Consider the following 27,067-nt stretch of genomic DNA (forward strand, 5'->3'; position numbering starts at 1 on the left):
ACCTCAAGACTTCTTCAATATTACTCATCGCGCACCAGCTATTATTGACAAATAGACACACACCCCCACCCCTCGTCTTACCAGAGGTAGCGTCTCTGTTCTGCCTGTGCATGGAAAATCCTGCTAGCTCTACATTGTCCATATCGTTGTTCAGCCATGTCTCGGTGAAACATAAGCTGTTACAGTTTTTAATGTCCCGTTGGTAGGATAATCTTAATCGTAGATCATCAATTTTATTTTCCAATGATTGCACATTAGCAAGAAGAACGGATGGCAGTGGGAGTTTATCGCTTGCCTACGGATTCTCAAAAGGCTGCCTGATCTGCGGCCCCTTTTCCTGCGTCTTTTCTTCACACAAAAGGCAGGGGTCTGGGCCTCTTCCAGTGAAAGCAGGATATCCTTCTCGTCGGCCTCATTAAAGGAAAATGTTTCTTCCAGTCCGCTGTAAGTAATCGCTGTTCTGATGTCCAGAAGTTATTTTTGGTCATAAGAGATGGTAGCAGCAACATTATGTAAACAATAAGTAAGTTACACAAAATGCAAAAAAATGTACATGCCCTGTGTCTGGTGTGCGCTTTACGCATGTACATTGAAAGGATCTGGGATATCCAGTTATGTACCAGCTTTTTGTCTGTTTTGCTATTCTAGCTCAAGGAAGGCCACTCTCGAAACAGCGTCTCTCTCCCACTGGCATACAGCAGCAAGGGGCACCTGGCAGTGTACAGGGTCTCCAAAAGGGGTCTGGCAGCGTCTTGGGCTTTGTTTAAAGGGTTGACTGTAGGAGATATTTGTGCTGCTGCGAGTTTTGCATCACCACACACTTTTGTGAGGTTTTATCACTTGGATGTCTGTACTCACAGTGTAGCCCACAGTGTGCTTAACTTCTCTAGGGCCAGTGGGACGATTTCGTCCCACCTACGTAACAGCCAGTGGAATCCCGTGGCGCGTTATTCAAATACCTTAGAAATGCTATTACTTCAATTTCTCAAACATATGACTATTTTACACCATTTTAAAGACAAGACTCTCGTTAATCTAACCACACTGTCCGATTTCAAAAAGGCTTTACAACGAAAGCAAAACATTAGATAATGTCAGCAGAGTACCCAGCCAGAAATAATCAGACAACCATTTTTCAAGCTAGCATATAATGTCACATAAACCCAAACCACAGCTAAATGCAGCACTAACCTTTGATGATCTTCATCAGATGACAATCTTAGGACATTATGTTATACAATACATGCATGTTTTGTTCAATCAAGTTCATATTTATATCAAAAGCCAGCTTTTTACATTAGCATGTGACGTTCAGAACTAGCAAACTTCCGGTGAATTTACTCAATTACTCACGATAAACGTTCACAAAAAGCATAACAATTATTTTAAGAATTATAGATACAGAACTCCTCTATGCACTCGCTATGTCCGATTTTAAAATAGCTTTTCGGTGAAAGCACATTTTGCAATATTCTAAGTAGATAGCCCGGCATCACAGGGCTAGCTATTTACACACCCACCAAGTTTAGCCCTCACCAAAGTCAGATTTACTATAAGAAAAATGTTATTACCTTTGCTGTTCTTCGTCAGAATGCACTCCCAGGACTTCTACTTCAATAACAAATGTTGGTTTGGTTCAAAATAATCCATAGTTATATCCAAATAGCGGCGTTTTGTTCGTGCGTTCAAGACACTATCCGAAAGGGTAAAGAAGGGTGACGCGCCCGACGCGTTTCGTGACAAAAAAATTCAAAATATTCCATTACCATACTTCGAAGCATGTCAACCGCTGTTTAAAATAAATTTTTATGCTATTTTTCTCGTAAAAAAGCGATAATATTCCGACCGGGAGTCATTGTTTTCGTTCAAAGAGAGTGAAAGTAAACATGGTGTTGGCTCATGCATGCGCCTCCAGTCTCATTGTCCTCAGATCGACCACTTACAAAATGCGCTAATGTTTTTCAGCCAGGGCCTGCAAAGCCACCATTCATCTTTCTGGCACCTTCTGAGAGCCTATGGGAGCGTTAGAAAATGTCACGTCATGCCAGAAATCCCCTGTTTTGGTTAGAGATGATCAAGAAGGCCATGAAATGGTCAGAGAGAGAGCTTCCTGTTTGGAATCTTCTCAGGTTTTGGCCTGCCAAATGAGTTCTGTTATACTCACAGACACCATTCAAACAGTTTTAGAAACTTTAGGGTGTTTTCTATCCAAATCAAACAATTATATGCATGTTCTAGTTACTGGGCAGGAGTAGTAACCAGATTAAATTGGGTATGTTTTTTATCCGGCCGTGCAAATACTGCCCCCTATCTCCAACAGGTTAACCTCTACATCACCAGAGGAACAGAAGTGGAGTAGGATAAGGGTACGGCTAAAGGCTATAAGAACTGGTCATCTTGTGTTTTGGGAACAGAGAATAAAGGAGCAGATTTCTGGGCGTGGTAGAATAGATTCAGGGCATAATGCACAGACAATGGTATGGTAGGATGTGAGTACAGTGGAGGTAAACCTAGGCGTTGAGTGACGATGAGTGAGGTTTCGTCTCTGGAGGCACCAGTTAAGCCAGGTGAGGTCTCCGCATGTGTGTGGGGTGGGACAAAAAAGATATCTAAGGCATGTTGAGCGGGAATGAGAGCTCTACAGTGAAATAAAACATTAAGAACTAGCCAAGACAGCAGTATACAAGGCATATTAACATTAGAGAGAGACATAAAGCAATCACAGGTGTTGATCAGGAGAGATAAGACAACAATGGGTAAATGGCGATGAATGGGCAGAGCGGGTCAGTTAGGTACATACAGGACCTGAGTTCGAGGCTGGGGCCGACAGGTTAACCTCTTGGGGCTAGGTGGGATGCTAGCGTGCCACCCGTGGTGCACTCCATCAACAGCAGGTGCATTTCAAGAGCGGCAAATTTGAATCCAAATAAATGTCAAAATTCAAATTTTTCAAATATACAACTATTTTACACCATTTGAAAGATAAACATCTCCTTAATCTAACCACGTTTTACGATTTCAAAAAGGTTTTACGGCGAAAGCATAAATTTAGAGTATGTTAGGACAGTACATTTACAAGAGTTGTGTGTAATGTTTTGTCAAGTCAAAGACAGGGTCACCAAAACCATAAAACCAGCTAAAATGATGCACTAACCTTTTACAATCTCCATCAGATGACACTCCTAGGACATTATGTTAGACAATGCATGCATTTTTAGTTCTATCAAGTTCATATTTATATCCAAAAACAGCGTTTTACTATGGCATTGATGTTGAGGAAATCGTTTCCCTCCAATAACCGGCAGTCAAGTCAGCGTCACAAATTAAATAATTAAAATTAGAAAACATTGGTAAAATATTATATTGTCATTTAAAGAATTATAGATTTACATCTCTTGAACGCAATCAACTTGCCAGATTTAAAAATAACCTTACTGGGAAATCACACTTTGCAATAATCTGAGCACTGCGCCCAGAAAAATACGGCGTTGCGATACAGACTAGACGTCATGTTGGGGAGATCTAAAATCGAAAATACTATGTAAATAATCCATTACCTTTGATTCTCTTCATCAGATGTCACTTCCAGGTATCACAGGTCCATAACGAATGTAGTTTTGTTCAAAAAAGCTCATCATTTATGTCCAAAAATCTCCGTCTCGTTAGCACATGATGTAAGCCAGCCGGACTTCTCGTCATGAACGAGGGGAAAAAATATATTTCCGTTCGTTCAAACATGTCAAACGTTGTATAGCATAAATCATTAGGGCCTTTTTTAACCAGAACATGAATAATATTCAAGGTGGACGAATGCATACTCTTTTATAACGTATTGGAACGAGGGTACCCAACATGAACTCGCGCGCCAGGTGTCTAATGGGACATCATCGTTCCATGGCTCTTGTTCGGTCAGATCTCCCTCCAGAAGACTCAAAACACTTTGTAAAGGCTGGTGACATCTAGTGGAAGCAATAGGAAGTGCCAAAATATTCCTAAACCCCTGTGTTTTTCAATGGGATAGGTTTAAAGTCAATACAACACATCAGGTATCCACTTCCTGTCAGAAAATGTCTCAGGGTTTTGCCTGCCAAATGAGTTCTGTTATACTCACAGACACCATTCAAACAGTTTTGGAAACTTTAGAGTGTTTTCTATCCATATATAATAAGTATATGCATATTCTAGTTACTGGGTAGGATTAGTAACCAGATTAAATCGGGTACATTTTTTTTATCCAGACGTGCAAATGCTGCCCCCTAGACCCAACAGGTTAACAAAATGAGGTATTGTGTTATTTAAACAGTCCAGGGGGCATCAGCTTTGTAGCCTAGTGATCATAGGGTCAAAAGAGCAGCAATAGGTGGGTCAGGGTGCCGTTCGGTAGTCACTACTATGCTAGGCGAGCAGAGGACACAGCGTTCAGAAAAGCTAGCGGGCCGGGGCTAGTAGATGGTTCTTCGGCGACATCGTAACAGAATAGCCTGTTGAGACCACATCGGGCAATCACGTCGGCAGTCCAGTCGTGATGGATCAGCGGGGCTCCGTGACGACAATAAAGGGTCCAGGTCAATTGGCAAAGGAGGTATAGTAGCCCTAGAATTAGCTGGTATATGGGCTAGCTCGAGGCTAGCTCAAGGCTAGCTGTTGCTTGCTTCGGGACAGAGGCGTTAGCTAACAGTAGCCACTCGTTTGCAGCTAGCTAACTGAGGTGATCCTGTGTAATGATCCAGAGCGGCAGAAATGTGGTATAGAGAAGCAGTCTGATATGCTCTGGGTTGATATCGCACTGTGCAAACTGGCAGGTATTATCCGAGCTAAGGCTGGCTGATTACCGAGAAAAAGTTGAAGACCGCTAGCCGCTAGCCGTGCCTAACAAAGACTAGTAGCTAGCTAGTAGCTAGTTAGCTGGCTAGCTCCTGATGGAAGTTCCAGTTATAAGGAATAAAAATAGCAGAGTCATACCAGACTGGGTGAGGCGGGTTGCTGGAAGGTATATTTAGTTCCTAGATAGAAAATTTGATTATTAAGGATCCGCCCCTTTTTTTCAATTTTCCTAGGATCCGCCTAAAAGGACATACCCAAATCTAAATGCCTGTAGCTCAGGCCCTGAAGCAAGGATATGCATATTCTTGGTACCATTTGAAACGAAACACTTTGAATTTTGTGGAAATGTGAACGGAATGTAGGAGAATAACACAATAGATCTGGTAAAAGATAATACAAAGAAAAAACCAACCGTTCTTTTGTATTTTTTTTGTACCATCTTTGAAATGCAAGAGAAAGACCATAATGTATTATTCCAGCCCAGTCCAATTTAGATTTTGGCCACTAGATGGCAGCAGTGTATGTGCAAAGTTTTAGACTGATCCAATGAACCATTGTATTTATGTTCACGATTTTGTATCAAGACTGCCCAAATGTGCCTAATTTGTTTAATAAGTTTTCATGTTCCAAATTGTGCACTCTCCTCAAACAATAACGTGGTGTTCTTTCACTGTAATAGCTACTGTAAATTGGACAGTGCAGTTATATTAACAAGAATTTAAGCTTTCTGCCAATATCAGATATGTCTATGTCCTGGGAAATGTTACTTATTACCTAATGCTAATCGTATTAGCCTACGTTAGCTCAACCGTCCGGGGAAGGGACGCTGATCCCGAAGATGTTTAAGATATATATGAAAAAGACCGGCTATTTACACAGAATAAGACAAACACACACGTCCGACTGCTACGCCATCTTGGAGCTATTATACCCAGACAGCCGCACCTGGCGGGGTCAGGTGTGGGCGGTCTGCAATTAGCCATTTCATTTAGTATCTGTTGGGGTCGGCTTGTTGTACCAAAGATGACTGACTGAAAGGGAACGTAATGTTATGACTAGAACTACTGTTCCCTGAAGTAGGGAAACAAGGTATAACACCTGTTTGGCCCCCACGCCGCACGTTCCTGGGCCCGGTGAAGAGCGGTATTAAATTGAAGGAATGAATCAAAGCCTCTCGCTTATCACCTGTGGAAGGCGCGGATTTCATTGGTCTTGTCAAGCTTGATTGGAGATCCTTTCACCGAAGTCGCGAGAGTGCGACTCCCCATAGTATGTTGTGCCTTGTTTCCCTCCCGCAGGGAACAGTAGTTATACTCATAACGTTACGTTTTTACCATCACTTTTGCTGAAGTGAAACTATAAAAGGTTGCACAGAAAACGTTTTTCCTTCTCTGTGGACTTTTTGGATTTCGTTTTAATAATTATTCAGAAAGAACAGAGATCACAAAAACACACGGGCTTTATAACTAATTTAGGACAATAAAAATAAAAAATTCAACTCACACTTTAATTAAAATTCATGAATTATGAACTACATAAACTATCGAGAGCTACGTGAACCAAGGAATTTCTTCATGGTTTGTCATTGGTCTCTGTCTAGATATGGCGTCCTCCCGCTGTCTCCTGTCTGAAGAGCAGTTCCTGTCTGGATTTGTTCACTGAACCAGTCTCTACTTCATGTGGACATAACTTTTGCATGGCATGTATCAGAAAGTACTGGGACAGTAATGACCTGTGCCAGTGTCCAATGTATAAGGACAAAGTCTACAGGAGACTGAGCTTTGCATCAATACTATCATTTCTGAGATGGCTGCTCAGCTCAGGAAATCAGTTCAAGTGAAAGCTATCAGCAGCCCAGACCAAACCATGCTGAGCCTGAAGAAGTGGCCTGTGACATCTGTACTGGAACAGAGTTCTGCCTGGTCTGCCTGACCTCTTACTGTGAGACTCACCTGCAGCCTCATCAGATTGCACTAGTGCTAAAAAAAGACACAAGCTCATCGAAGCAGTAGAGAACCTGGATGACAGGATGTGTAAGGAGCGTGACAAACTCCTGGAGTTGTTCTGTAGGACTGACCAGACATGTGTTTGTGTCTTATGCAAGAAAACAGACCACAAGAGTCACTACACTGTGTTTCTAGAGGAAGACTATGGAAATAAAAAGGCTCAGCTGGGGCAAAAACAGGCAGAAGGGTTGCATATGATACTGAAGCCACTGCAGCAGGTTAAGGAGATCAAACACTCAGTAGAGCTCAGAAAGAGCATTGCAGAGAGAGAGAGATAGCAGATAGCAGCTCTTCACTGCTCTTGTACGCTCCACTGAGAGAAGCCAGGCTGAGCTCATTGAGGTGTTTAGGGTGAAGCAATAAGCTGCAGAGAAGCAGGCTGAAGGGCTCATTAACTGATTAAAGAGCTGGAGCAAAAAAATCCACGAGCTACAGAAGAGATGCACTATGCTGAAGCAGCTGTCACATAATGAGGACTGCCTCCAATTTCTCCACTTTTGGGTGGTGAACCATTCTTGATACACACAGGAAACTGTTGAGCGTGAAAAACCCAGCAGCGTTTCAGTTCTCAACACACTCGAAGCGTTACGTCTGGCATCTAAAACCATACCCCGTTCAAAGCCAATTAAATATTTTGTCTTGCCCATTCACCCTCTGAATGGCATACAGTGAGGGAAAAAAGTATTTGATCCCCTGCTGATTTTGTACGTTTGCCCACTGACAAAGAAATGATCAGTCTATAATTTTAATGGTAGGTTTATTTGAACAGTGAGAGACAGAATAACAACAACAAAAAATCCAGAAAAACGCATGTCAAAAATGTTATAAATTGATTTGCATTTTAATGAGGGAAATAACTATTTGACCCCCTCTCAATCAGAAAGATTTCTGGCTCCCAGGTGTCTTTTATACAGGTAACGAGCTGAGATTAGGAGCACACTCTTAAAGGGAGTGCTCCTAATCTCAGTTTCTTACCTGTATAAAAGACACCTGTCCACAGAAGCAATCAATCAATCAGATTTCAAACTCACCACCATGGCCAAGACCAAGGAGCTCTCCAAGGATGTCAAGGACAAGATTGTAGACCTACACAAGGCTGGAATTGGCTTTAAGACCATCACCAAGCAGCTTGGTGAGAAGGTGACAACAGTTGGTGCAATTATTCGCAAATGGAAGAAACACAAAAGAACTGTCAATCTCCCTCGGCCTGGGGCTCCATGCAAGATCTCACCTCGTGGAGTTGCAATGATCATGAGAACGGTGAGAAATCAGCCCAGAACTACACGGGAGGATCTTGTCAATAATCTCAAGGCAGCTGGGACCATAGTCACCAAGAAAGCAATTGGTAACACACTACGCCGTGAAGGACTGAAATCCTGCAGCGCCCGCAAGGTCCCCCTGCTCAAGAAAGCACATATACATGCCCGTCTGAAGTTTGCCAATGAGCATCTGAATGATTCAGAGGACAACTGGGTGAAAGTGTTGTGGTCAGATGAGACCAAAATTGAGGTCTTTGGCATCAACTCAACTCGCCGTGTTTGGAGGAGGAGGAATGCTGCCTATGACCCCAAGAACACCATCCCCACCGTCAAACATGGAGGTGGAAAAATTATGCTTTGGGGGTGTTTTTCTGCTAAGGGGACAGGACAACTTCACCGCATCAAAGGGATGATGGACGGGGCCATGTACCGTCAAATCTTGGGTGAGAACCTCCTTCCCTCAGCCAGGGCATTGAAAATGGGTCGTGGAAGGGTATTCCAGCATGACAATGACCCAAAACACACAGCCAAGGCAACAAAGGAGTGGCTCAAGAAGAAGCACATTAAGGTCCTGGAGTGGCCTAACCAGTCTCCAGACCTTAATCCCATAGACAATCTGTGAAGGGAGCTGAAGGTTCGAGTTGCCAAACATCAGCCTCGAAACCTTAATGACTTGGAGAAGATCTGCAAAGAGGAGTGGGACAAAATCCCTCCTGAGATGTGTGGAAACCTGGTGGCACACTGCAAGAAACATCTGACCTCTGTGATTGCCAACAAGGGTTTTGCCACCAAGTACTAAGTCGTGTTTTGCAGAGGTCTCAAATACTTATTTCCCCTCATTAAAATGCAAATCAATTCATAACATTTTTGACATGCGTTTTTCTGGATTTTTTGTTGTTGTTATTCTGTCTCTCACTGTTCAAATTAACCTACCATTAAAATTATAGACTGATCATTTCTTTGTCAGTGGGCAAACATACAAAATCAGCAGGGGATCAAACAGTTTTTTCCCTCACTGTAAATACACAATCAATGTCTCAGTTGTCTCAAGGATTAAAAATCCTTCTTTTACCTTTCTCCTCCCCTTCAGAGTGATTGAGGTGGATTTAACAAGTGACATCAATGTGGGATCATAGCTTTCACCTGAATTCATCTGGTCATTCTAGGTCATGGAAAGAGCAGGTGTTCTTATTAATGTTTTGTACACTGTGTATCTCTCTATTATGCCAAACCCACTTGCTTCAGGTCATCAATATGTCTTTGCTTGGTAAAGCCCCGCCTTATCTCAGCTCACTGGTCACCATAGCAACACCCACCCATAGCACGCACTCCAGCAGCTATATTTCACTAGTCATCCTCAAAGCCAACACTTCCTTTGGCCGTCTTTCCTTACAGTTCTCTGCTGCCAATGACTGGAACCAATTTTAAAAATCACTGAAGATGGAGTCTTATATCTCCCTCTCTAAGTTTAAGCATCAGTTGTCAGAGCAGCTTACCAATCACTCTACCTGTACACAGCAAATCTGTAAATAACACACCCAACTACCTCATCCCCATATTATTACTTACCCTCTTGCTCTTTTGGATCCCAGTATCTCTACTTGCACATCATCATCTGCACATCTTTCACTCCATGTGTAATTATTTCGCCTCTATGGCCTATTTATTGAGATCCCCAAAGATTGGAAAGCTTCCGCGGTCATCCCCCTCTTAAAACGGGGAGACACTCTAGACTCAAACTGCTACAGACCTATATCTATCCTACCCTGCCTTTCTATGGTCTTCGAAAGCCAAGTTAACAAACAGATCACCGACCATTTCGAATCCCACCGTACCTTCTCCGCTATGCAATCTGGTTTCCAAGCTAGTCACGGGTGCACCTCAGCCACGCTCAAGGTCCTAAATGATATCATAACCACCATCAATAAGAGACAATACTGTGCAGCTGTATTCATCACCCTGGCCAAGGCTTTCGACTCTGTCAATCACCATATTCTTATCGGCAGACTCAACAGCCTTGGTTTCTCAAAGGACTGCCTAGCCTGGATCACCAACTACTTCTCTGACAAAGTGTGTCAATTCGGAGGGCCGGTTGTCCGGACCTCTGGCAGTCTCTATTGGGGTGCCACAGGGTTCAATTCTCGGGCCGACTCTTTTCTCTGTATACATCAATGATGTCGCTCTTGCTGCTGGTGATTCTCTGATCCACCTCTACGCAGACGACACCATTCTGTAAACTTCTGGCCTTTCTTTGGACACTGTGTTAACTAACCTCCAGAGGAGCTTCAATGCCATACATACAACTCTCCTTCCGTGGCCTCCAACTGCTCTTAAATGCAAGCAAAACTAAATGCATGCTCTTCAACTGAACGCTGCCCACACCTACCCACCCGTCCAGCATCACTACTCTGGACGGTTCTGACTTAGAATATGTGGACAACTACAAATACCTAGGTGTCTAGTTAGACTGTAAACTCTCCTTCCAGACTCACATTAAGCATCTCCAATCCAAAATGAAATCTAGAATCGGCTTCCTATTTCACAACAACGCATCCTTCCCTCATGCTGCCAAACATACCCTCGTAAAACTGACTATCCTACCGATCCTTGACTTCGGCAATGTCATTTACAAAATAGCCTCCCACACACTACTCAGCAAATTGGATGCAGTCTATCACAGTACCATCCGTTTTGTCACCAAAGCCCCATATACCACCCACACTGCGACCTGTATGCTCTCGTTGGCTGGCCCTCGATTCATGTCCGTCGCCAAACCCACTGGCTCCAGGTCATCTATAAGTCGTTGCTAGGTAAAGCCCCGCCTTATCTCAGCTCACTGGTCACCATAGCAGCAACCACCCACAGCACGCGCTCCAGCAGGTATATTTCACTGGTCACCCCCAAAGCCAATTCCTCCTTCAGCCACCTTTCCTTCCAGTTCTCTGCTGCCAATGACTGTAACGAACTGCAAAAATCACTGAAGCTGGAGACTCATATCTCCCTCACTAGCTTTAAGCACCAGCTGTCAGAGTAGCTCACAGATCACTGCACCTGTACATAGCCAATCTGTAAATAGCCCATCCAACTACCTCATCACCATATTGTTAATTATTTTATTTATTTTGCTCCTTTGCACCCCAGTACTGCTACTTGCACACTCATCTTCTGCACATCTATCACCCCAGTGTTTAATATGCCATACTGTAATAATTTCGCCACTAAGGACTATTTATTGCCTCACCCCCCTTATCCTACCTCATTTGCACACACTGTATATAGACTTTCTCTATTGTATTATTGACTATATGTTTGTTTATTCCATGTGTAACTCTGTGTTGTTGTTTGTGTCGCACTGCCTTCTTTGATCTTTGCCAGGTCGCAGTTGTAAATGAGAACTTGTCTCAACTAGCCTACCTGGTTAAATAAAGGTGAAATAAAAAAAATAAAAAATAAAAATGCGCGGGAATAATTTGGAACAGATTTCTAAAATGAAAATCACTTGGAGCTGACCCTGATACAGCACACCCCACTCTCATTCTGTCTGAGGACAGTAAAGAAGTATACAACCAGAAGACAGAATCTCATTGAAAACCCCAAAAGAGTCTGTGTCCTAGGAAAGAAGGGCTTCTCTGGGCAATTTTACTATGAGGTGCAGGTCAAGGGCAAGACTGATTGGGGTTTAGGAGTGACAAAAGAGTCCAACAGGAAGAGAAACATTTGCCTGAGACTTGAGAATGGCTACTGGACAATATGACCGAGGAAGGGAAATTAGCATGAAGCCATTGATAAACCTGCTGTCCCACTCCTCCTGAGAGAGAAGCCCCAGAAGGTGGGAGTGTTTTTCGATTGTGAGGAGGGTCAGGTGTCCTTCTATGATGTGGAGGTTAGATCTCATACAGTATCTACTCTTTCACTGGCTATACCTTCACTGAGGCACTACCCATACTTTGGCCCCAAGCCCAATGATGGTGGTAAAAACTGCCCCCCTGATCATCACTCTTGTCAATCAAACAGTTAGAATTGTAGCTTTTTATTTTTAAAAAGTGATTTATAAAAAGAAAATGCTTCATTAAATCGCTCAATTATCAAGCACAACAAAATACATACATATATCATTGAATAAATATGAATGTTCTAATTGTTTGTGTATTTGAATTTTCATATTCAAATCCAACTTGTAAAATAAGAAAATTTGCAGCCCCCTCTGCTCCTTTCATATTTATTTTGAACCTGACAAACTCCCCAGTCCCTGCTGGTGATAGCATACCCATATTGCGATCCTGCCACCACAATACTTGAAAAGACAGGCTTTCCTGGCTTTTGTGTTGTAGGCTTTTGTGTTGTATTGGATTTTTTATTTATGCCCCCAAAATATTTTTTTTATGTGTTGTCTTGCCTTATTACATAACGGCCTTGTTGCAAACAGAATGAAAGATTTGGAGTGGATTTTTTAACACATGCTTCCTTTTAAATTTGCCATACAGGCCAGTAATGTGGAGTGAATGCAGTGTTGTTGATTGTCTGTATTTTCAATCAATACATCTTAATTTATATTTTTTTATTAATTTGGAAAATGTTCTATAATTTGTCGTTTACTTTGAAAATGTGGAGTAGGTTGTGTAGATTGGTAGGAATAATCAAATGTAATCCCTTTTTAGATTACATTTTAAGGCATTAAAATGTGAAGACCGTGCAAGGAGTGTGTAGACTTTATACCACTGGTGCGTGTGTGTGTTCACAACTCATGTCTCTCTGTGTATGCATATACAGTACCATTTTATCATATGAGGGGATCATATGTTTCCCCAACAGATTGGAACATGGGACCCTCCCAGTGGGCTGAACATGACAGAGAACCACAAGAGCAAGACGACTAACATCACTGACTCTCTGGCTAACAAATCCCTCCGCGTCTCCACCATACTGGTAAACATACATTTGGCTAGTTCTCTTTCTTTCTGCGGCCTCACATATGCACACAGCAGGATCACTGAAGTCATGACGACTGAGAGGAGAGATTGAATCAGTTGTGTACCCAATCAAAAAACGACAAATGGGTAAAATAATATGTTAGGGAGAAAATGCACCCAAAACAACTCATTCCTTTAATTTACAGTGTTAAATAGCACTAATATGTGAGAACAATATTTTTTGTGTACAAATGTTTCATTTTGGCGATATAAAATGGCGATGTAAAATCGCCTAAACAAACTGCACTATCAATTTAGGAGTCTACAATCTCACCATGTTCAACCTGCAGATCGATGTTCCCCACAGGGTGGATTTTGACATTCGCAGCGGCAGATATACTTTTGAGGAGATGGGAAACATTGCCCATGCTACGCTAATGGGCCGCGCGGTGCATTCTGGGCGAATCTGGGACAAGGAGTTCATGGTAGTCTATTGGGCGCTAGCTCAAAAACCTTACATTATCATGAATTTCATCAACAAGAAGTACAACATTACAAATCTTTTCCGAGATGTGAGATAATTAACTTGCTGTCTGTAATATCGTATAGCTTTGGAATTGTGACATTACGTACTTTCGAGGAAAATAGGCATGTTTCTCGACATATGAGAGGGGATTCGTTTAGCAACCGCATGACATAGCATGACAGTCTGCTGTGTGGGGTCGACAGTCTGACAGTCTGCTGTGTAGGGTCGACAGTCTGCTGTGTGGGGTGTTACACGTTCCTTCATTCATTGGGTTCCTATCTCCTTTCTATTTATCTCTGTGAATGGCACCATGCAATGCACCCTGGTCAAAAAATGTGCTAAACCCGCCGTTAAATGACAAATATTTCGAGGCAGGAATATCGCTAAAATATGATCAATAGCTCATTCGAGAGAAGACCTCCTCCCGAGTTATGACATCGGCCAGTATTGAAATCTGACATGCATGATGGACATTTTTGTGATCTAAAAGTCGTAGTCCTATTAACTTCCAGTGTAGTGAGATTGACTTTATCACAGTGCTACATCATACCGGACGGATTTCTTGCAGCTTGAACGCCAATAGCTCTGATAAAGACACAAAACATGAAATTACCCAGGGAATCGATAGAACATAGAGATGCACAAAAACAATATATCATTCAAAATGGGTGAACCTTTCCTTTAATTGTGTAGATAATCCTCTAAGAAAACCAATGGTCCAAACCTCATGTCTGTGTCATAATCTGTATTTACCCTTGTAGAATGGCCAAAATTAGGATGATTAAATCAATGCAGGCCAGAGAAAAAAATTTGAAAAATTGCTTTGTATCTGCTAGGCTGGATGCTGTGCGAGAATTAAGGCTAACATTGAACTGGTCATCTTTCTTCTTGAATCCAGAGGACATAAAACATATACACATATACACTACCATTCATAAGTTTGGGGTCACTTAGAAATGTCCTTGTTTTCCATGAAAACATACATGAAATGAGTTGCAAAATGAATAGGAAATATAGTCAAGATGTTGACATGGTTAGAAATAAGGATTTTTAATTGAAATAATAATTGTGTCCTTCAAACTTTGCTTTCGTCAAAGAATCCTCCATTTGCAGCAATTATAGCTTTGCACACCTTTGGCATTCTAGTTCTCAATTTATTGAGGTAATCTGAAGAGATTTCACCCCATGCTTCCTGAAGCACCTCCCACAAATTGGATTGGTTTGATGGGCACTTCTTACATACCATACGGTCAAGATGCTCCCACAACAGCTCAATAGGGTTGAGATCCAGTGACTGTGCTCTCCACTCCATTATAGACAGAATACCAGCTGACTGCGCTTCTTCCCTAAATAGTTATTGCATAGTTTGTAGCTTTGGGTCATTGTCCTGTTGTAGGAGGAAATTGGCTCCAATTAAGTGCCGTCCACAGAGTATAGCGTTGCAAAATGGAGTGATAGCCTTCCTTCTTCAAGATCTCTTTTACCATGTACAAATCTCCCACTTTACCACCACCAAAGCACCCCCAAACAATCACATAGCCTCCACCATGCTTGACAGATGGCGTCAAGCACACCTCCAGCATATTTTCATTTTTTCTGCATCTCACGAATGTTCTTCTTTGTGATCCAAACTCCTCAAACTTAGATTCGTCTGTCCGTAACACTTTTTCCCAATCTTCCTCTGTCCAGTGTCTGTGTTCTTTTGCCCATCTTAATCTTTTATTTTTATTGGCCAGTCTGAGATATGGCTTTTTCTTTGCAACTCTGCCTAGAAGGGCAGCATCCCAGTCCCTCCCTCCCAGGCCTCTTCACTGTTGACGTTGAGACTGGTGTTTTGCGGGTACTATTTAATGAAGCTGCTCGTTGAGGACTTGTGTAGGCGTCTGTTTCTCAAACTAGACCCTCTAATGTACTTGTCCTCTTGCTCAGTTTTGCACCAGGGCCTCCCACTCCTCTTTCTATTCTGGTTAGAGACAGTTTGCGCTGTTCTGTGAAGGGAGTAGTACACAGCATTGTACAAGATCTTCAGTTTCTTGGCAATGTCTCACATGGAATAGCCTTCATTTCTCAGAAGAAGAATAGACTGACGAGTTTCAGAAGAAATGTCTTTGTTTCTGGCTATTTTGAGCCTGTAATCGAACCCACAAATGCTGATGCTCCAGATACTCTATAAAAGGCCAGTTTTATTGCTTCTTTAATCATAACAACGGATTTCAGCTGTGCTAACATAATTGCAAAAGGGTTTTCTAATGATCAATTAGCCTTTTAAAATTATCGACTTGGATTAGCTAACACAACGTGCCATTGGAACACAGGAGTGATGGTTGCTGATAATGGGCTCTGTACGCCTATGTAGATGCTTGATAAAATATCTGCCATTTCCAGCTACAATAGTAATTTACAACATTAACAATGTCTACACTGAATTTCTGATCAATTTGATGTTATTTTAATGGACCAAAAATGAGCTTATCTTTCAAAAACAAGGGCATTTCTAAGTGACCTCAAATTTTGAACAGTTGTGTAGAAGTAAGATTTTGAGACATAACATGTATTATTTTCATATTTTAGTGCTTTTCTTAATGCACAATTCCTGTTCTTTTTAGAAGTTAACTCACAAAAACAAGCATATCTCTGTGAAATGTAAATTAGGCACTGAGCGTACTTTTATTTTCAAAGCCTTTTACATTTAATTCAGCTCGTGTCATGCTAATTTAGCTTTTTGCGACCCACGGAAACAACTTTGCAGACAACCACCACAACATGTAAAATTCTAAAGTTGTTGCGAGAAAGCAGCACCGCTCTGTCAACAGAGCTCGGTGCTTATTATCGGATGTATTAGGTTACGAAGTCCGACTTTTTGGATATAATGTTAATCCTATGTTAGAGAAAGACTACTGAATAATTCAGAACATAAAGAATATTATTTGTCTTTGTCACGATTACCAGGATCAGTAGAGAGGCAGAGTCAGGTGCAGGAGACAGAGGTCCGGAGTAATAGTGGGTTTTAATAGAAAATCCGGGAACAACACAAGAAGCCGAAAGGCACAGGGCGCACATAAATTCAACTCGGGAAAACACGTTCCCAAAACAAAAGACGCACGGGCGCAGCCCGGTAAATATAATTAACAACGAGCGCAGCACTCACTCACAACTGTCCAGAGTTGACATAAAACAATCCCGCACGAAATCCTGAACTGAAAAGACACACTAAGTAACCTAACTAATGACAGACAAGAAACAGGTGTGGATCAGACAGACAAAACCAAAAGACACAGAAACATAGATCGGTGGCCGCTAGTAGGCCAGCGACGATGACCGCTGAGCGCCGCCTGACCGAGGAGGGGCGCCACCTTCTGTGGATACTGTGACAGTACCCCTCCACGCGCCGACGCCGGCCTCGGGGACGACCCGGAGGGCGAGGCGCCGGTCGATCCGGGCGGAGACGGTGGAATTCCTGCAGCATAGCTGGATCCAGAACGTCCACCGCCGGAACCCAGCACCTCTCCTCTGGACCGTACCCCTCCCAGTCCACGAGGTACTGCAGGCCCCCTACCCGACGTCGGGAATCCAGGATGGCCTGGACTGTGTACGCCGGGGCCCCCCCGATGTCCGGGGGGGACCTCCCGCACCTCAGCGTCCTGCAGCGGACCAGCTACCACCGGCCTGAGGAGAGACACATGAAACGAGGGGTTAATGCGGTAATATGTAGGAAGTTGTAACCTATAACACACCTCGTTTATTCTCCTCAGGACTTTGAACGGCCCCACAAATCGCGGACCCAGCTTCCGGCAGGGCAGGCGGAGGGGCAGGTTCCGGGTCGAGAGCCAGACTCTGTCCCCCGGGTTAAACACGGGGGCCTCACTGCGGTGGCGGTCAGCGCTCTCCTTGTGTCGTTCTCCAGCCCTCTTTAGACAATCCTGGACAGCATTCCAGGTCTCCTTTGAGCGCTGGACCCATTCCTCCACCGCAGGAGCCTCTGTCTGGCTCTGTTGCCATGGCACCAGGACCGGCTGATAACCTAACACAACCTGGAAGGGTGACAGGTTAGTAGAGGAGTGGCGCTGAGAGTTCTGGGCCATCTCGGCCCATGGCACGAACCGCGCCCACTCCCCTGGCTGGTCCTGGCAATACGACCGCAGAAACCTGCCTACATCCTGGTTAATGCGCTCTACCTGCCCATTACTCTCGGGGTGGAAACCCGAGGTCAGGCTGACCGAGACCCCCAGCCTCTCCATAAACGACCTCCACACCCTGGACGTGAACTGGGGACCCCGATCAGATACGATGTCCTCGGGCACCCCGTAGTGCCGGAAGACGGGTGAATAGGGCCTCCGCGGTCTGTAGGGCCGTAGGAAGACCGGGCAAAGGGAGCAGACGGCAGGACTTCGAGAACCGATCCACAACAACCAGGATCGTGGTGTTCCCCTGAGACGGCGGGAGATCCGTGAGGAAATCCACCGAGAGGTGAGACCAAGGTCGTTGTGGAACGGGGAGGGGCTGTAGTTTCCCTCGCGGCAGGTGCCTAGGAGCCTTGCACTGGGCGCACACCGAACAGGAAGAGACATAATGACGAACATCCTCAACCAAGATGGGCCACCAGTACCTCCCCTTCAGGCCCCGCACTGTCCGTTCCACCCCAGGATGACCCGAGGAGGGTAGAGTGTGGGACCATCGGATCAGGCGATCGCGAACACCAAGCGGAACGTATTTCAGACCCACGGGACATTGAGGTGGAGTGGGTTCTGACTGGCCCGCCCGCTCGATGTCCGCATCCACCTCCCATACCACCGGTGCCACCAGACAGGAGGCGGGGAGTATGGGAGTAGGATTGATGGTCCGCTCCTCGGTGTCGTAGAGATGCAACAGTGCGTCAGCCTTTCCGGTTCCGGGAACCTGGAATGTACGAGAGGGTAAATTGAAACCTCGTAAAGAACATGGCCCACCTGGCTTGATGAGGATTAAGTCTCCTCGCTGCCCGGATATACTCCAGATTACGGTGGTCGGTCCAGATGAGAAAAGGGTGACGTGCCCCCTCAAGCCAATGTCTCCACGCCGTCAAAGCCTTGACCACTGCTAACAGCTCCCGGTCCCCCACATCATAGTTGCGCTCCGCCGGGCTCAGCCTCTTAGAAAATAATGCACAGGGGCGAAGCTTCGGAGGAGCGCCCGAACGCTGCGACAGCACTGCTCCTACCCCAGCCTCGGACGCGTCTACCACCACTATGAATGGCAAAGAATTGTCCGGATGTGCCAGCACAGGAGCGTTGGTAAACAGAACCTTCAGATGATGGAAGGCTCTGTCCGCCTCTGCCGACCACCGTAGCCGCACCGGACCCCCCTTCATCAGGGAGGTAATGGGAGCCGCCACCTGGCCAAAACCCCGGATAAACCTCCGGTAATAATTGGCGAACCCCAAGAACCGCTGCACCTCCTTCACAGTGGTTGGGGTTGGCCAATTACGCACTGCCGTAACGCGGTCACATTCCATCACCACCCCCGAGGTGGAAATGCGATATCCCAGAAAAGAGACGGCTCATTTGGAGAACTCACATTTCTCAGCCTTGACGTATAGGTTATGCTCCAGCAGCCGCCCAAGCACTTTACGCACCAGAGACACATGCTCGGTGCGTGTGGTGGAGTAGATCAGGATGTCATCGATGTACACCACCACACCCTGCCCGAGCATGTCCCTAAGGACCTCGTCCACAAAGGATTGGAAGACGGCGGGAGCATTTTTTAACCCATACGGCATGACGAGGTACTCATAATGGCCCGATGTGGTACTAAATGCGGTTTTCCACTCGTCTCCATCTCGGATACGCACCAGGTTATACGCGCTCCTGAGATCTAATTTTGTGAAGAAGCGCGCCCCGTGAAATGACTCCACTGCCATAGCAATGAGAGGTAGTGTCACGATTCCCACCGACGGTGGCGCCCCCTCCTGCTCGGGTGGCGCTCGGCGGTCGTCGTCACCGGCATATTAGCTGCCACCAATTCCCTTTTGCTTTTCCCTTTTTTTATTTTGTGACACCTGTGGTCAATTAGCCATTAGAGGGGCTATTTAGTTTAGCTGGCCCGCTCCTGTTCGTGCGGGATTAATGATTGTTTCTTGTCAGACGGCTTATGTTCGTGTCGACGTTGTTGGACGCCGTATTAATTTTCTCCCCTGTGTGTGGGAACATTTGTTTTTTGTGTGAGTGTATATTAAAAACACCACTACCCTGTGTTCGCTGCTTCCTGCGCCTCATTCCTCCTCCACGATTACCAAGCCGTAACAGGTAGCGGGTAACTTAAACCCACTGTGATAGCATTTAGACCTCTATAGTCAATGCACGGGCGCAGACCTTCCTCCTTCTTCTTCACAAAAAAGAAGCTTGAGGAGACGGGTGACTTAGATGGCCGAATGTATCCCTGTCTCAAGGACTCAGCGACGTATGTCTCCATAGCCGCTGTCTCCTCCTGAGACAGAGGATACACGTGACTCCTAGGAAGGGCCGCATCGGCCTGGAGGTTTATCGCACAATCCCCTCGTCGATGGGGGGGTAATTGAGTCGCCTTCGTCTTACTGAAGGCGATAGCCAAATCGGCATATTCTGAGGGAATGCGCACGGTGGAGACTTGGTCTGGACTTTCCACCGTGGTTGCACCGATGGAAACTCCTATGCACCTACCTGAGCACTCCCTCGACCACCCCTTAAGAGCCCTCTGCCTCCACGAAATCTGAGGGTTGTGAGTGGCTAGCCAGGGGATTCCCAGTACCACCGGAAACGCCGGGGAGTCAATGAGGAATAAGCTGATACGTTCCTCATGGCCCCCCCACGTCATCATAACCAGTGGCACAGTGACCTCCCCCACTTGGCCGGACCCTAGCGGTCGACTATCTAGGGCGTGCACAGGGAAGGGGTGGTCCAGCTGAACCAGGGGAATCCCTAACTTCTTAGCTAACCCACAGTCCATAAAACTCCCAGCTGCACCTGAATCGACTAGTGCCTTATACTGGAAGTGAAGGAAAAATCTGAAAAACAAACTGAGGTGTACATGTGGTCGACAGGGGGCTCTGGGTGTGGCTGGTGCTGACTCACCTGGGGGGTCTCCCAGCAATTTAATGGGTATTTACCAACATTTCGGCATCACTGTACCTTCCTCAGGGTAATGTCTTGAATACTTGAACCAGGTTATTGTAGACACACAGTGCAATTAGTGTAACCAATGACAGTAGTGAGGGGTGTGTCATAATGATTAAGTGAATTAAAATTAATTAGTGAAACTGTTAAAAAATAGTATATGGCATATTAAATATATTAGGCTATTGTTATCATATAGAAACATATTGTACATCATATTTGCGTCAACATACATTATTGTTTCATTCAATTTCACATAATAATTTCGTATTTCATTTTTGTTACATGTAATCTTTTGGTTCAACCTTAATATATAATGAACATCAACAGGGGGAACATGTTAGGTATGCGCTAATAAGATGTAAAAATTATTTTTCAATTTATATGACTTGTTCATATAGGAAAATGTGGTCATAAGAAGGGCCTGAGATCAAAGTCAATATTCAGACCACTATGGGTCAATGTTTTTTGAGAGGATATCCAGTAAGCCTCCCTTTGTAGTAGTAGGATCTTGATGTTACCTCCTCTCCCCCAAATGTAATGCATGCATATAGGCCTACTGAAGCTCTGATTAGCTATGGCGCACCAGTCTGAGTCCAGTCCTGGACAAGACTGATATGTTTTTATTAGGTTTTATTTACTGCAGTGTCTATAAATTGTCCAAACGCACAACCACTTTCCTACTCTATATTGCTATAGAATCTTCACCAATGCTTTACTTTCGTCATCCCCAAACTTTTTATGAAAATGTGAAAATGACCATATCTAAGTGCTTGCTTGTCAGACAATGTAAAAAAAAAAAAAAAAGTCAAATTCTTACTGGGGGTGTACAGTAAATTTGGAAAGTATTCAGACCCCTTGACTTCTTCCACATTTTGTTACGTTACAGCCGTATTCTAAAATTGATTGAATCGTTTTTTTCCCTCATCAATCTACACACAATACCCCATACTGACAAAGCAAAAACAGGTATTTAGACATTATTGCAAATGTATTAAAATGAAAAAATGAAATATAACATTTACAAAAGTATTCACTCTTTACTCAGTACTTTGTTGAAGCTCCTTTGGCAGAAATTACAGCCTTGAGTCTTCTTGTGTATGACGCTACAAGCTTGGCACACCTGTATTTGGGGAGTTTCTCCCATTCTTCTCTGCAAATCCTCTCAAGATCTGTCAGGTTGGATGGGGAGCGTCGCTGCATTGCTATTTTCAGGTCTCTCCAGAGATGTTTGATCGGGTTCAAGTCCGCGCTCTGGCTGGGCCACTCAAGGACATTCAGAGACTTGTCACGAAGCAACATGTACGTTGTCTTGGCTGTGTGCTTAGGGTCATTGTCCTGTTGGAAGGTGAACCTTCGCCCCAGTATGAGGTCCTGAGTGCTCTGGAGCAGGTTTTCATCAAGGATCTCTCTGTACTTTGCTCTGTTCATCTTTCCCTCAATCCTGACTAGTCTCCCCGTGCCTGCCACTGAAAAACATCCCCACAGCATGATGCTGCCACCACCATGCTTCGCCGTTAGGATGGCCCCAGATTTCCTCCAGACATGACACTTGGCATTCAGGCCAAGGAGTTCAATCTTGGTTTTATCAGACCAGAGAATCTTGATTCTCATGGTCTGAGAGTCCTTTAGGTGCCTTTTGGCAAACTCCAAGCTGTCTGGTGCCTTTTACTGAGGAGTGGCTTCCGTCTGGCAACTCTACAATCATTGCCTCATTGGTGAAGTGCTGCAGAGATGGTTGTCCTTCTGGAAGGTTCTTCGATATCCACAGAGGCAATCTGGAGCTCTGTCAGAGTGACCATCGGGCTCTTGGTCACCTCCCTGACCAATGCCCTTCTCCCCCGATTGCACAGTTTGGCCAGCTCTAGGAAGAATCTTGGTGGTTCCAAACTTCCATTTAAGAATGATGGAGGCCACTGTGTTCTTGGGGTCCTTCAATGCTGCAGACATGGTGCCCTTCCCCAGATCTGTGCCTTGACACAATCCTTTTTAATAAGGCTGAAGCGTAACAAAATGTGGAAAAAGGGAAGGGGTCTGAATACAGATTTGAATATAATTTCAGGTTTCTAAAACGCTGTCAGTTCCACTTTAACCGCTAGGCTACCTGCTGCCCCATAGCTGGAGTATGATGTTTGTTTTTCTCTGCTCTCTTTTGACATCATTCTCTTTCTTGTCCTTTTTTGCCACTCTTTGTTGCCGTCCTGCTCTGCTTTATGATCTGTGTTTTCTCATTCCTACCTCTACCTCTCTATCGCCTCCTACCGCCTCCCTTTGTCTTTACCCCCTTCATTTGCCTCTCCCTCCTTTCTTCTTCTCCTTCTATCATTCTCCTTGGTCTTTTCTCATCCCCCTCTCTCTACTCATACCCCCTCCCTTTGCCTCTTCCTCCTTTCCACCTGTCTCTCTCTGCCTCTCTCCCCTTTTCCACCCTCTCCCTCCTTTCTTTCTCCTTCCTCTTTCACTCTACCTTCTCCCCATCCCTCCCACCCCCATCTTTCCTTAACAGGTGGAGCCCTATGTGATGTTCAAGAAGTCCGACAAGCCGCTGTACGGAAACGACCGCTTCGAGGGCTATTGCATTGACCTGCTCCGCGAGCTCTCTGGGATCCTGGGCTTTCACTATGAGGTGAGTGGCTTTCCATATGGCTCAGTTGCTAGAGCATGGGGCTTGCAATGCCAGGGTTGTGGGTTTGATCTCCATGGGGGAACAGTATGAAAATGAATACACATACTACTACACGTGTCTACTGAATGGCATATATTATTTTTGTTGTTGTTACTTTTATAATTAATAGCTTCCCTGTGGCTCAGTTGGTAAAGCATGGTGTCTGCAACACCAGGGTTGTGGGTTCGATTCCCACGGGGGGCCACGGGGGGCCAGTACAAAAAAGAGAAAAAAAAAGAAATGCATGAAATGAAATGTATGCATTCACTACTGTAAGTCGCTCTGGATAAGAGCGTCTGCTAAATGACTAAAATATAAAATGTAAATGTAATATCACTGTTATTATTATTATTATTAGGTGCGCCTGGTGGAGGACGGCAAGTATGGGGCGCTGGAGGAGAGCACGGGCCAGTGGAATGGCATGGTCAGGGAGCTCATGGACCACGTGAGTGGAGGAGTGTACTGTCATGGTTCCCATCTTGGTTATTGGTGTGTCGCTGTGGTGATGAACATACGGTTTGGCAGATAATGGATACAATGGAGAATGGGCTTTGAATAGGTCCAGAGGTTTTGACTTTATAGGGTCTGTTTGGGTCTACAGTGCACCAATTATAATAAGGATGCTTTTTAGTCCTTTGACTTCCCAGTTCCCACCAAGTCTTGCACATTTCTCATATTGCATATTTATTTAGCGAGGTAAGTCATTGAGAACAAGTTTTAAATTTAAGCAATATGGCCAGAGCGCGTTGTGCCTGGATACACCCCTTAGCTGTGGCACAGTATGTTAGTCATATACCACAAACTCCCTTATTGCTATTACAAACTGGTTACCAACATAAACAGAACAGTAAACAAGTAATTTTGTGACATACCCGTGGTATATTGTCTGATGTACCACGACTTTCAGCCAATCAGCATCCAGGACCTAACTAATTTACAATAACAACCTAGTTTAAATGACTTCACTGATTTTCCCTTGTCCTTCTAGGATCTTCAACACATTCTCAGTGACTGGTCAAAGTGTTGACAGAGAGGAGATCCTATATCTGATTCTTGCAAGCCCCAGTTTCTACTGTGATACCACAGCCCCTGATTGGATCGACTATCTCCACCCCAGAATCTAGGTCCAAATTGTATTGGTTCTAATTTGATACCATATCCCCTAATTGGTGGACTAAACCCACCTCCCAATGTATGTCCTAATTTGATTGGTTTTGATGTGATACCACTGCTTCTGATTGGTGGACTCCAATTCCTTCCCCGATCTCTGTCCACAGAAAGCAGACCTAGTGGTGGCTCCTTTGGCCATTACCTATGTGAGGGAGAAGGTCATCGACTTCTCCAAGCCCTTCATGACCCTGGGGATAAGTATCCTCTACCGCAAGCCCAATGGAACCAACCCGGGTGTCTTTTCCTTCCTCAACCCCCTCTCAACCGATATCTGGATGTATATTCTGCTGGCTTACTTGGGTGTCAGTTGTGTGCTGTTTGTCATAGCCAGGTAACATGCATCCCTCACCGCTCGCTTACACAAACCAGACAGTGGCTTTTCTCTCCGTCTTACGATACTAGTACAAGCCCAGAGTGTGAAGTTATTCTACCTGTGAGACAAACTCTGTGCCCCACAGGAAAGCTTTGACAGTGTGTGAATTAAGTCTGGCTGACTGAGGCAGCACATATGCCCTTAAGCTCATGTAAAGCTATCTTATGTAAAGTACTGTGGACATGCCCTGGCTTAACCCCAGACTGAGGGAAATATGAAACAATCGAGTGAGGTAGAGCTAAAGCACTGTATAAGTAACCTATGGCCTTGCCCGGCCTTTGGTTATATATTGGTTTGTTCAGTGTTAGGAGCTGAGTACAGTGTGTTTATACGGCTATTATAAGTAGAGTAAGACTTATTTTTCTGGTTGCAAAAAATACATCTTGTAATCTGACATTTCTGCATCCATAAAACCAGTTTACAACAACAATATGACACCATTATGACATCCCATGCTCAATGTTACCCGCTTTTTGGTAGAATTCCCCTGGAGCCTTTACTAATCCTATGTAGAAAAGTGTTCATTAACCCCGAACTCTGGGGTGCCAGCTGTTGATTGTTATTTGGTTTGACCCCAAGAGTTTTGTGGTTAATATACATTTTCCAAATGTTACTGGCCTTTTGATCACCTGAAAGGAAGGCAACAACTGTCACCTAAGTTGGTTCAGAATATGCACTTATTTTATTGTCATCTTTATCAAAGGTATGTTGGGTAAGTTTCTCTATATTTTCAATGTCGCCTTTACATGGTTTTAAGTTTACACAGTAAACGCAGTAAAATTAACTCAGATATAGCTGCAACATTGTCTGCGTACAAGCATGTTTGTGTGTCAACATTATGTGTGTATGAAAGTGTGCTTATTATAACAGATTCACTTATTGTAACAAACTTCCTTAACCACACTCTAGTGATGAATAACCTTGCTTGAAACATGATGTCTTAGAGGCTTTAGCTCAGCAGGCTTAAACAGTGCTATGGCAATTAAGGAAACCTGGGTTTATCAGATAACTATTCCTCTCTCTCCTCCATATGGGTGTTGATGTGCAATAGCTCTAAGCCTGATGTACTGATTTCTGCCCAGGCGTCAACTTGCTCTCTCATAATTGTAGTATTGACCTACAAACAGATTGATTGGTTAAGTTCCTATATGTGAAGGATATTGTTTTCTTTAATCCCTTACAAATAGAGTCGGTAGTGTAGCCATAGATGGAGATATGTCAGTAGTAAAGCAGTAAACTTCAGATCTCTAAGGATTTAAAAGCTCATTCCACCCACATCTGAAGGGCTAAAAGGAAGTATTTTCCTATAATCGCCAGAATTCAAATTTTTCATATTAAAAAACTGTTTCCTCCAACATTTTGTTATTTCTTTGCTCTTTCTTTATTCACTCAGAGGGTGTTCTCAATCACAGAACACATACGTACACAGTCGCAAAATATATCACAGAAAACTTGGACAATGCATGTGACATTCACAATAAGGCCCCTGTCATTACATGTAAACATGTAATTGCTCCTCATGCCAGCTTACACACTAGATAAGTATATATCACAGTGTCACCTCAGGCTCTCTCGTCTCGCACACACACACTGTCTCCTTGTAACCGCTGGCGACCGTGCGCCTGCCGCACAATGTCCCCCACACACACACACACACTATATCTCTCTCTCTCTCTTACACACCTCTCCTCAGATGCCCTGAGACAAGTAAAGAAACCAATCTATAAAGCTGGCTAGAGTAATTTAATCCAGCAGACAGATGATAGGAGGGTGCCTGTTGGGTTATTGTGACCCTGGATAGGAGAGGATGATGAGAGAAGAGGAGGAGAAGAGGCAGAGGAATCCTTTTGTTATTCTGTGTGGAACTCGGCATGTCCCCTGTGTGTGTGTGTGTGTGTGTGTGTGTGTGTGTGTGTGTGTGTGTGTGTGTGTGTGTGTGTGTGTGTGTGTGTGTGTGTGTGTGTGTGTGTGTGTGTGTGTGAGTGTATTTGTGTCAAATCAAATCAAACTTTATTTGTCACATGTGCCGAATACAACAAGTGTAGACCTTACCTTGAAATGCTTACTTATAAGCCCTTAACCAACAGTGCAGTTTAAGAAGAGTTAAGAAAAATATTTACAAAAAAAAACTAAAGTAAAAAAGAAATAATAATACAAAGTAACACAATAAAATAACAACAACAAGGCTATATACAGGGGACACCGGT

At 44.2% G+C, this 27,067-nt stretch overlaps 1 protein-coding gene across 1 annotated transcript in view; it reads left to right on the forward strand.

The window, feature by feature from the left end:
- The window catches only part of LOC106607558 (glutamate receptor ionotropic, kainate 2), a 235,189-nt gene that overhangs the window by 159,051 nt on the left and 49,071 nt on the right, over nucleotides 1-27,067 (forward strand). Inside the window, exons 9-12 of the mRNA XM_014204602.2 lie at nucleotides 12,902-13,015; nucleotides 23,159-23,278; nucleotides 23,676-23,762; nucleotides 24,595-24,818. Coding sequence (XP_014060077.1) covers nucleotides 12,902-13,015; nucleotides 23,159-23,278; nucleotides 23,676-23,762; nucleotides 24,595-24,818 — 545 coding nt within the window. The remainder of the gene's footprint in view (nucleotides 1-12,901; nucleotides 13,016-23,158; nucleotides 23,279-23,675; nucleotides 23,763-24,594; nucleotides 24,819-27,067) is intronic.

Source organism: Salmo salar, chromosome ssa06 (assembly GCF_905237065.1).
Source record: "Salmo salar chromosome ssa06, Ssal_v3.1, whole genome shotgun sequence".
Taxonomy (NCBI): domain Eukaryota; kingdom Metazoa; phylum Chordata; class Actinopteri; order Salmoniformes; family Salmonidae; genus Salmo; species Salmo salar.